This window comes from Amblyraja radiata, chromosome 5, assembly GCF_010909765.2.
Source record: "Amblyraja radiata isolate CabotCenter1 chromosome 5, sAmbRad1.1.pri, whole genome shotgun sequence".
NCBI classification, from domain to species: domain Eukaryota; kingdom Metazoa; phylum Chordata; class Chondrichthyes; order Rajiformes; family Rajidae; genus Amblyraja; species Amblyraja radiata.
The window spans coordinates 61,402,595-61,414,923 of record NC_045960.1 but is presented as its reverse complement, the minus strand read 5'-3'; the positions used below and the strand labels follow the sequence as shown (position 1 = coordinate 61,414,923).

Genomic DNA, 12,329 nt, shown 5'->3' with positions numbered 1-12,329 from the left:
AAAATTCATCTATAAAAGAGATTGTAATCACAGCTGCATAGCAATAAAGAGGAAGAAGATTAGACTTTATTGCCTTCCATCGCAGTGAGAAATGTGGGGAATCTGCTGTGGTGGATGTTTATGTTAACTTTTTTATAGTTATGTGTCTTGTTGCTTTTTTTTTAGTATGGCGGAGTGTTAATTGAGTTCCACTGTACCTTAATAAGCGAGTTTGCTATTCCGAAAAACAAAAGGAATCATGGGATTTGTCAAAGTTCATTCGAGATTAAAAAAAAGAAAACGGGGGTGCCAGGTAGCGGGAGAGCGGGGTGTAACAGCGAGAGAGGGGGGAAAGATGCGAGTGGAAGACAGGGGGACAGACTGGACCGGCGGAGAGACGTTGAGAGGTGGGCGAGAGAGAAGGGTGGGTGAAAGACGCGCGTGCTTGTGTTTTGCTCACAGATGTGTTTAGTTTAACATTCCGCAGGGAATGCCAGGGTTTGCACGTTGGTTGCAGAGGGGGGGGGGGGCAATGCCCCCCAGACCTCCAGTCGCGCGAGACACATTCTGTACAGCGGCCACTTAGCGACACGTAATTAAAAAAAACTCTTTAAAAATAATAAGGTCCAGAAAATCAAGGAAGCATTTTGAAGCTCATGGAATAAGGGAACGGCTAATGTCGGGTTAACGGCTTCTCTCCTGTTTCTTGAGCCCAAAAAACTGCAAACGTAGTTGAAGCATTTGACATCCATAAGCACCGACCACAAACTTTAACTCGCACACTCTAAATACAGGAGTAGCCTTTCAATCAACATAGCCAACCCTTAGCTGGATTACAAACACGCCACATCCTTCCTCCTATGTGTTATCCATTGCAGTTAGAGAGGAAACTGACCCAGGCGGGGGGATTGGGAGGGGATGGAGAGATTGGCCTAGCGCCGGGGAGTTCTTGCGGAGATGGGGTGTCTGGGACCTGCAGTTCAGCCGCGATAGCGAGTTCCTCTCTCCCCATCTCTCTCCCCATCCGACTCCCCATCTCTCTCCCCATCTCTCCCCATCCGTCTCCCCATCCATCTCCCCATCCCTCTCCCCATCTCTCTCCCCACCGCCTCAGCCTTTACCCGCGGACAGGCGTTGCTCTGTAGGAAGGAACTGCAGATGCTGGTTTACACTGAAGGTAGACACAACGTGCTGGAGTAACTCAGCGGGACAGGCAGCATCTTTGGAGAAAAGGAATAGGTGACGTTTCGGGTCGAGACCCTTCTCCAAAGATGTTGCCTGACTGAAATGTAGTCTGTAGTCTGAGTTACTGTAGCATTTTGTGTGTATCCCTGTTGATGACTGGTGGTCGGCTTTCGCCGGCACCGAGGGGGTTAACCGACAGCCACTGGATAAGGTGAGAGGGGCAGCTGACGGTCCCCGGCCTGTCGTGGAATGGGTACCACGGGATTTGGAGCAGTGTCGGAGACCCGGTTATATCCTGACTACGGATGAAAAACAGGTCTGTATACACGCAGCAGTTCCGCTGCTGAGAATGTTGCTCTCCAGTGACCTATGTCTGGGCATGTGCAGTCAGATTAACGAACTGGCTTATTGGTACACATGACGATAAACTGATCGTTGAACCTTTAAACTGTCACCTGACATTATAGAAGGGCACTCCCTGATCCTGAAAGAAGATCATGCCCTTTATACTGAAGATCTGGAACTATCAAATGCTGAATATATTACGTGTAAGAAGGAACTGCTGGTTTACACCAAAGATAGACACAAAATGCTGGATCTGGCAGCATCTCTGGAGAAAAGGAACAGGTGACGTTTCAGGTCGAGACCCTTCATCAGACAGAATATTTTATAATGGATGATTAAATGTAATGCAAACCTACAAATATTTTGTACCTTGCCATATTAATTGGATTGAACCCCACCAGAACAGGAGTAAACTTGTCCAGGTTGTTCATGCAGAAATCTAGTTGACCAGCAACAAATGGAGCCTGTAAGCATGAAAGGGAATTCATAATAGTGATTTGACACCATACTTAACCACTGTAAGCAAGGTACAAATACGTCGCTGTTTTTTAATATATAACTTCACAAACTCCTTTCTGCATTAAAAATAAAACATCCACATAAGAGTTTGGCAAATATAATTTTCTACATTATCTGCCCATGGTTATATGATGTGACACCCATAAAGCTGTACTTGTTAATGTTTAATTTGAAGATAAAAATGCATAATCAATAATACATGTTTTTAATTGCTGCCTCTGCTCATTATTTTATACATAAGTAATCAATTTTTGGAAAATGGGCAATAGAATTCAATGTCAAAAGACCAGAGTAATGCCAGTATTGGAGAAACCAAAAAATCATCTCAAATCAAAAATACGCACAGTGGCATAACAGCAGAGCTACTGCCTTACAGCGCCAGAGACCCGGGTTTGATCCTGACTACGGGTGCTTGTCGGTACGGAGTTTGTACGTTCTCCCCGTGACCTGCGTGGGTTTCCTTCCACACTCCAAAGACATACAGGTTTGTAGGTTAATTGGCTTTGTATAAATGTAAAATTGTCCCCAGTGTATGTAGGAAGGCGTTAATGTGTGGGGATCGCTGGTCGGTGTGGCCTCGAAGGGCCTGTTTCCGTGCTGTATCTCTAAACTAAAACTAAACTAAACTAAACTAAACTAAACTAAACTAAAATATGGAAAATTTATTTATGGACTTCAAAGGATAGTCTTGTTTGACAATTAAATTTATGGAAAGAGAGATGGTGCCATTCCCTTCCCAGACACTGCCTGATCCTTCAGCACAGCCTTTTGCAAAAGGTAACTGAGAATAGACAATGCTCTAGTAATTGATGTAATTAAGTTTCAAAAACAAAATCATAAGGTGTCACAGAAATAATCTTTACTAGACTAAGTGGGACCCGTTGGGTCCCAGCATCACACGGGAGGGCTGGACCCCCAACGCAATATTCCATCTCTCCACCAATTCCAATATTGGTGGTCAGTGGGGGGGGGGGGGGGGGGGGGGGGGGGGCTTTCTGGAGCGCTAGTATGGGTGTTGTGGGCTGAAGGGACTGGTTTCCAGATGGCTAGTATGGTCATTGTGGGCCGAATGGATTCTTGGGCTGGCGGCTCAGTCACTCAAGCCTGTTGTGCTGGCAGCTCACTCACTCACGGCTGGTGGGCTGGCAGTTGACTCACATCTATTCCTTGAAATTCCATTGCAAGCAGGGTGCAAGGCCACCATATTCAAGTGCAGTTTCTTACCACTTCAAGCAGGGTGCAAGGCCACCAAATTCAAGTGCAGTTTCATACCATTTCAATCAGGGTGCAAGGCCACTAAAGACAGCGAGTCGTGACCTCTCCCCCCTCCATCTTGCAGAGACTGAGCCACGCCCAATCTTCTGGGTTTTATAGTCCCTCTCCCCCTCCCACGAGAAGGTGCGTGGCCTTCATGGCGTGTTTGACAGGAGAGAGAATCTAAACATTTTTTAAACACTAATAACTCATTTATATTTCATTGATGGGAAAAATCCTCCGCACCTGATGAGCGGACGGGGACTCTGAGTAAGATGGCCAAATATCACAGCCGTACATGGTAGCGTTTTTTCTAAAATCAATATAAAGCGCAAACAGGAAGTGGTCAAGATTAGACTTTTAATTATATATAGGCAAGGCAACTTGAATTAGGCAAAGCAACTTTAATTAGGCAAGGCAACTTTAATTAGGCAAGGCAACTTTAATTAGGCAAAAAAGCTTTAGAATTTCCAAACCAAAGGCAACACAGCTTTAGCATTTCCAAACCAAAGGCAACACAGCTTTAGCATTTCCAAACCAAAGGCAACTCAGTTTTAGCATTTCCAAACCAAAAGCAACACAGCTTTAGCATTTAGACAGGTCAGTAAAACCACTCACAGTTCAGTAGACATGTTCACAGCTCAGACTGAGAGACGGGACCCTCTCGTTCCCCCATCTTGCAGAGACTGACTGAGGCGGTTCCAGGTTTGTTAAAATTCAGTCACATTATGATCATACCTCCCACAATGTACCTTGACAAATGATCTTAATTAACTCTTTCTTTGTGCACAATACTAGATCTGAAATAGCCCGTTAATCCTTTGGCTCTTTAATAGACGGTTCGAGAAATAACCTGTGATGAACTCAATTAATTTGCCTACTAATTTAGTTTGGCCAGTCATCAGGTTCAGGTACTCGAAGACCATTTTCTTACACTTTTTACATGCACAACGACCTTCTTGATTTATACCATTACCTATATTACCACGGTTCAGAGGTCTTCACATACCTCCCACCAATATTTTCTACTCTTTGCATGCTTTCACTTTAAAATGGTTGCTTTGAAAGGCCAACAATTACAACCTGGTTTAATGGCATTTTGTTGAAAAAGAAATCAAAGATCAATTGCTTCAGTCTGCATCTTTCAGTTTATCAAGAAATCATAGTCTAGGTCTGGTACAGGGGCTCCTTGTCCTGAGAATTGTACGCATGAACACATTCAGTATATTGGCCAATGAGCAGGGCCGGATTTAGATGAAGAGAGGCCCTAAGCTGTTCCACTTGTGAGGCTCCTCCCAATCCCTCACCGCCATGTCTAGAGGAAGATGGTCCACCAGATTGACACCGATTTGCAGCCGAGCGTGGCCAATGAGATAAGGGGCTGGAAAGCTGTGCTTATTTATTTATCTATTGCCAGTGCTGGTGTCTAGTTATTGGCTTAAAACACTATTATTCTGAAACGGAGGGCGAGGAAAATTACTGAAGGGTTGTTTAGAGACTACAGTGCATTGTGACAGCATATGTAAGAAAGGCCTATGACTGTGTCAAAAATATTATACACCTTACAGGGCTCTCACTTAATTTTTTTTCTCTGTTGTCAGCCGGGCAACCTTGGCAGCTTTTTAGGTTGCAAAATGACAGTTAAGGTGGTCATTTAAGACGGTTTGCATGACTCGTGCGATAATGTGCTCGGACGAAGTGCGTAGTTACCAGTCGGAATTATGTTCAATGAAGCATTCACATATTATTTCTGCTTCAAATAAAGTCACAAACTAAACATATTCACCAATCAAGACATGATATATACAATGACATGCAGCAAAATTATAATACTGTATCTCAAATATTTTTACACATTGCAATGAATGCAATTTCTATTATTTCTTTCCACTTCCAAACAAAAATGTGGTTGGATTATTCAGCATATGATCAACCTCGGTGAGACCAAGCGCAGGCTTGGCGATCGCTTCGCACAGCACCTCCACTCAGTTCGCAATAACCAACCTGATCTCCCGGTGGCTCAACACTTCAACTCCCCTTCCCTTTCCGAATCCAACCTTTTTGTCCTGGGCCTCCTCCATGGCCACAGTGAGGCCCACTGTATATTGGAGGAACAGCACCTCATATTTGCTTGGGTAATTTACACCCCAGTGGTATGAACATTGGCTTTTCTAATTTCAGGTAGTCCTTGCTTTCTCCCTCCTTCCCCTCCCATTCCCAGCTCTCCCACAGCCTACTGTCTCCGCCTCTTCCTTTCTTTTTCATGTCCCTCCTCCGACATCAATCTGAAGAAGGGTCTCGACCCAAAACAATAGACAATAGACAATAGGTGCAGGAATAGGCCATTTGGCCCTTCGAGCCAGCACAGCCATTCAATGTGATCATGGCTGATCATCCCCATTCCTGCCTTCTCCCCATATCCCCTGACTCCGCTATCTTTAAGAGCCCTATCCAGCTCTCCCTTGAAAGTATCCAGAGAACCTGCCTCCACCGCCCTCTGAGCTAGAGAATTCCACATACTCACCACTCTCTGTGAGAAAAAGTGTTTCCTCGTCTCCGTTCTAAATGGCTTACTCCTAATTCCTAAACTGTGGTCCCTGGTTCTGGACTCCCCCAACATCGGGAACAGGTTTCCTGCCTCTAGCGTGTCCAAGACCTTAACAATCTTAAATGTTTCAATGAGATATCCTCTCATCCTTCTAAACTCCAGAGTGTCCAAGCACAGCTGCTCCATTCTCTCAGCATATGACAGTCCCGCCATCCCGGGAATTAACCTTGTAAACCTGCGCTGCACTCCCTCAATAGCAAGAATGTCCTTCCTCAAATTAGGGGACCAAAACTGCACACAATATTCCAGGTGTGGTCTCACTAGGGCTCTGTACAATTGCAGAAGGACCCCTTTGCTCCTATATTCAATTCCTCTTGTTATAAAGGCCAACATGCCATTCGCTTTCTTCACTGCCTGCTGTACCTGCATGCTTACTTTCATAGATTGATGTACAAGGACCCCCAGATCCCGTTGTACTTCCCCTTTTCCGGTCGTCTATTCCTTCGCTCCATAGATGCTGCCTCCTCCATGGCCAGAGTGAGGCCCACCGCATATTGGAGGAGCAGCACCTCATATTTCGCTTGGGCAAGTTGAAATAAGCATGCCACACTTACATCGAGTGCAGCATCAGTTGTTTGTCTCAGAAAAGTAAACATAGATTAGAGCAACAGATGTTAAATTGTTAGAGGAGATGGTTAATCAGTTTCACAAGCCAGAAGTGTGTGGGTGGAATCCCATTATGCGAGAGATTTCAAATAAACTTGAAATGTGAATGGAGAATAAGTTGTAACTTTATAGACTGGGCAATGTCCTGGTGGGATGGAATGAGTTTGATTTTCAACTCATTGATTTAATTTACAGTAATAATCCATCCTCTTGCATTATACAAAGCACTTACGTTTTAACATGGAAGAATTGGTACTGAGAATATACTGTACCAAAGGAACATTGGCAGCAAATTTCAGAGCTTTCAGAAAGAGCTTGAAATCCACCCTACTTACTGACAATCCACATGAAATCCCAATGAACAGTACTTTCTTTTTCATTTTGGTAATCTGCAAATAAATATTGCAATTAAGGATGTAATGTAAATAATAAATTACTCACTTTCAATTGTATTGTATTTTCTTGGTCAACATTCTGGCAACAATTAAATGGTTAGAAAATGATCTTCAAAAACATAAATAGCTCAGGAAAGAAATAAAAATTAACAGTTTTTCAGAACAAGGTTTACAATTGTAATTGAAAAAGCACTCATGAGAAATGTAAGTCTGATGCTGATTTTGCAATATCTATTTTATGTTCAGTCAAAAGCATAAATATAAAAAAATCACTCTATGGCACTTGGCTGGTTGAGAGTTACAGTTTTTTATGTGCGTCATCTCATTTCATTTGAAAAATGCTGCCAAATATATTGTCAAAGATAATTCTCCAAATATTAAGGCATAAAACAAAGGAGCATTACAACCAAGTTGGGATTTCATTTTAGATCAGGAGAATTGTGCAGCAAAATAACATATATAATGAGTAAATTGTTAGAGATTGTTAGACATGGAGCATTTTGCAGGAATTATGTGGGTATTAGATATTAATAGCAAGGAGAACCAGTCTTAACCCCCCCCCCCCCCCCTGTAAACTACAAGCAATAATCAGGTTTGAAATTAAAACATCAGCAATGTGAATGGACGATAGTCTGAAGAGCACAGGCACCTCACAACAAAAGAGTTCAGTCAAGATAAATGGTTTGTAAACTGACATGACCCAGAGACATTCTCCTAATATGCAAGAGGCAACCGTGACTGACAAAGGAAGTTAGGGATGGTATAAAACTAAAAGAACAGGTGTATAACATAGCAAAGAGTAGCGGGAAGCTAGAGGATTCGGAAACTTTCAAAGGACATCAGAAGGCAACTAAAAGGGCAATACGGAGTGAAAAGATGAAGTACGATGGTAAGCTCCCCAAGAATATTAAAAAGATGGATAGTAAAAGTTTATTTTGGTATGTTAAGAAAAAAATATTAGTAAAGCCAAATGTGGGTCCCTTGAAGGCAGAAACAGGTGAAATTATTATGGGGAACAAGGAAATGGCAGAAGTTGAACAGGAACTTTGGTTCTGTCTTCACGAAGCAAGACACAAACAATCTCCCAGATGTACTAGAGGACAGAGGATCTAGGGAAACAGAGGAACTGAAAGAAATTTGCATTAGGCGAGAAATAGTATTGGGTAGACTGATGGGACTGAAGGCTAATAAATCCCCAGGGCCTGATGGTCTGCATCCCAGGGTACTTAAGGTGGTGGCTCTAGAAATTGTGGAAGCATTGGTGATCATTTTCCAGTGTTCTATAGATTCAGGATCAGTTCCTGTGGATTGGAGGGTAGCTAATGTTATCCCACTTTTCAAGAAAGGAGCGAGAGAGAAAGCGGGGAATTATAGACCAGTTAGCCTGACATCGATGGTGGGGAAGATGCTGGAGTAAATTATTAAAGAAGTAATAACTGCGCTTTTGGATAGCAGTAAAAGGATTGGTCCATCAGCATAGATGTATGAAGGGGATATCCTACTTGACTAATCTTCTGGAATTTTTTGAGGATGTGACAAGTAAAATGGATGAAGGAGAACCAGTGGATGTAGTGTATCTGGACTTTCACAAAGCCTTTGATAAGGTCCCATACAGGAGATTAGTGAGCAAAATTAGAGCATATGGTATTGGGGATAGAGTATTGACATGGATAGAGAATTGGTTGGCAGACAGGAAACAAAGAGTAGGAATAAACGGGCTCCAGTCAGAATGGCAGGCAGTGGCGAGTGGAGTGCTGCAAGGCTTGGTGTTGGGGCTGCAATGATTTACAATATATAATAATGATTGAGATAATGGAATTAAAAGTAACACTAGCAAATTAGCAGATGACACGAAGCTGGGGTTAGCAGGTTGCAGGGTGACTTGGACAGGTTGAGTGAGTGGACAGATGCATGGCAGATGCAAGATTATGTAGTAAATGTGAGATTATCCACTGGTGGCAAGAACAAGAAGGCAGATTATAGAAACATAGAAACATGGAAAATAGGTGCAGGAGTAGGCCATTCAGCCCTTCGAGCCTGCACCGCTGTTCAATATGATCATGGATGATCATCCAACTCAGTATCCTGTACCTGCCTTCTCTCATCCCCCCTGATCCCTTTAGCCACAAGGGCCACATCTAACCCTCTTAAATATAGCCAATGAACTGGCCTCAACTGCCTTCTGTGGCAGAGAATTCCACAGATTCACCACTCTCTGTGTGAAAAATGTTTTTCTCATCTCGGTCCTAAAAAACTTCCCCCTTATCCTTATACTGTGGCCCCATGTTCTGGACTTCCCCAACATCAGGAACATTCCTGCATCTAGCCTGTCCAACCCCTTAAGAATTTCGTAAGTTTCTATAAGATCCCCCCTCAATCTTCTAAATTCTAGCGAGTACAAGCGGAGTCTATCCAGTCTTTCTTCATATGAAAGTCTTGACATCCTAGGAATCAGTCTGGTGAACCTTCTCTGTAATCCCTATATGGCAAGAATGCCTGTCCTCACATTAGGAGACCAAAACTGTACGCAATACTCCAGGTGTAGTCTCACCAAGACCCTGTACAACTGCAGTAGAACCTCCCTGCTCCTATACTCAAATCCTTTTGCTATGAATGCTAACATGCCATTCGCTTTCTTCACTGCCTGCTACACCTGCATGCCTACTTTCAATGACTGGTGTACCATGACACCCAGGTCTCGTTGCATCTCCCCTTTTCCTAATCGGCTACCATTCAGATAATAGTCTAATTTCCTGTTTTTGCCACCAATGTGGATAACCTCACATTTATCCACATTATACTCCATCTGCCATGCATTTGCCCACTCACCCAACCTATCCAAGTCACCTTGCAGCATCCTGGCATCCTCCTCACAGCTAACACTGCCCCCCAGCTTCATGTCATCCGCAAACCTGGAGATATTGCATTCAATTCCCTCATCCAGATCATTAATATATATTGTAAATAGCTGGGGCCCCAGTACTGAGCCTTGCGGTACCCCACTAGTCACTGCCTGCCATTCTGAAAAGGACCCGTTTACTCCTACTCTTTGCTTCCTGTCTGCCAGCCAGTTCTCTATCCACATCAATACTGAACCCCCAATACCGTGTGCTTTAAGTATGCATACTAATCTCTTATGTGGGACCTTGTCGAAAGCCTTCTGAAAGTCCAGATATAACACATCCACTGGTTCTCCCTTATCCACTTTACTAGTTACATCCTCGAAAAATTCTATAAGATTCGTCAGACATGATTTACCTTTCATAAATCCATGCTGACTTTGTCCAATGATTTCACCACTTTTCAAATGTGCTGCTATCCCATCTTTAATAACTGACTCTAGCATTTTCCCCACTGCCGATGTTAGACTAACTGGTCTGTAATTCCCCGTTTTCTCTCTCCCTCCCTTTTTAAAAAGTGGGGTTACATTAGCTACCCTCCAATCCTCAGGAACTACTCCAGAATCTAAAGAGTTTTGAAAAATTATCACTAATGCATCCACTTTTTCTGGGGCTACTTCCTTAAGTATTCTGGGATGCAGCCTATCTGGCCCTGGGGATTTATCGGCCTTTAATCCATTCAATTTACCTAACACAACTTCCCGACTAACCTGTAATTCACTCAGTTCCTCAGTTCACTCAGTTCCTCCATCTCATTTGACCCCCGGTCCCCTGCTATTTTTCCGGCAGATTATTTATCTTCCTTAGTGAAGACAGAACCAAAGTAGTTATTCAATTGGTCTGCCATGTCTTTGTTCCCCATGATCAATTCACCAGTTTCTGACTGCAAAGGACCTACATTTGTTTTAACTAATCTTTTTTTCATCACATATCTATAATGGTTATTATTATCACAATGGTATTACATTAGGAAAAAGGGAAGTGCGACGAGGCCTGGGTGTTCTTGTACACCAGTCACTGAAAGTAAACATGCAGGTACAGCAGGCAGTGAAGAAAGCTAATGGCATTTGGAATTGGTGGAGAGGTGGCATATTGCATTGGGGAATATTGCATCACACGGCCTGGTCCCCAACGCCATATTTTTGCCCCAGCCCCCATGGGAAGCCTGGTTCCGCAATACAACCTGTTCCCCAAGGAAATATTCCACCACTCACCTGTTCTCCCAATGCAACGGTAGGAGCATTCTGTAGTTGGGGGACAGGGACGGGTTCAGGCAGGAAGTGTTCTGCAGCCAGTGGAGGGGGACGGCTTCAGGCTGGGCATGTCGGGGGCTGGTGGGTGTGAGTGTGGGGGATGGGGGTGCGTGTGGGGGGGGGGGGGGGGGGTGAGGGGGGGCTGTGTGTGGGGAGGGGGAGGGGTGTGTGGCAGAGGAGGGAGATGTGGGGGGGGATGTGGGAGAGGGGGGTGTGGGGGAGGGGTGTGTGTGGGGGAGGGGTGTGTGTGGGGGAGGGTGTGTGTGTGTGGGGGAGTGGGTGTGTGTGGGGGAGGACAGCCCGCCCATGAACACAGCCCGCCCTCACCCACGAATACAGCCCACCCCCGCCCACGGAAAACAGCCCACACTCCGCTGCTTCAGCTTTATTCTCGGCGGTTTCTGGACGGGCGTCTTCTGGACGGGCGTCTTCTGGACGTGCTCACGGACTCTGCCCAGACTCCGGGAATTTATTCTCCAGCGGGTGCCGGAAGGGGCGTTACCTTCATGGTGAGGTGAGAAGACCAATCTGCGGATCTCACGATTTTTTAAACCTTCATAACTTTTGGAATCTGCGACCGATCGGAACAAAACGTGGTGCACTTGGAGCAGAGGAGAACGGTGAGTAAGGTGGCGAAAAATCCTAGTGATATAGGGTACCATTTTTGCGTAAATGTAAAAACAATACAGACCGGAAGTTGTCAAGATGAGAGTTTTTGTAATAGTATAGATAGATAGATAGATAGATATAAAATTATAAAAGGACTGGCCAAGCTAGATGCAGGAAAAATGTTCCCAATGTTGTGGTGTCCAGAACCAGGGGCCACAGTCTAAGAGAAAAGCAGAGGCCATTTAAAACTGAGATATGAAAAAACGTTTTCACCCCGAGCGTTGTGAATTTGCGGAATTCTCTGGCGCAGAAGGCAGTGGAGGCCAACTCACTGGATGAATTTAATGGAGTTTGATGGAGCTCTTGGGGCTAGCGGAATCGAGGGGTATAGCGAGAAGGCAGGCATGGGTTACTGATTGCAGATGATCAGCTGTGATCACAATGAATGGCAGCGCTCGCTCGAATGGCCGAATGGCCTCCTCCTGCACCTATTTTCTATGTCTATGTCTATGTTACATAACACATAACACCTGGGCTACATCAAACTAGGCATTAGATGTGTTCAGTTTGATTTATTTCACACAATTATCACAGAGATTGAGGGAGGTTCTAGACTCGACTGATTATTTTATCACTTAGCTCATCAAACATGGTCTTTGGCAGATTTGTTCTGTCT

General features: G+C 44.2%; 1 protein-coding gene across 3 annotated transcripts in view; it reads right to left on the bottom strand.

The window, feature by feature from the left end:
* The window catches only part of gckr (glucokinase regulator), a 56,071-nt gene that overhangs the window by 25,340 nt on the left and 18,402 nt on the right, over window positions 1-12,329 (bottom strand). For all 3 annotated transcript variants that reach the window (XM_033021355.1, XM_033021357.1, XM_033021356.1), the window contains exons 7-8: window positions 6,832-6,885; window positions 1,879-1,973 (exon numbers count right to left, since the gene is read on the bottom strand). In XM_033021355.1, coding sequence (XP_032877246.1) covers window positions 1,879-1,973; window positions 6,832-6,885 — 149 coding nt within the window. The remainder of the gene's footprint in view (window positions 1-1,878; window positions 1,974-6,831; window positions 6,886-12,329) is intronic.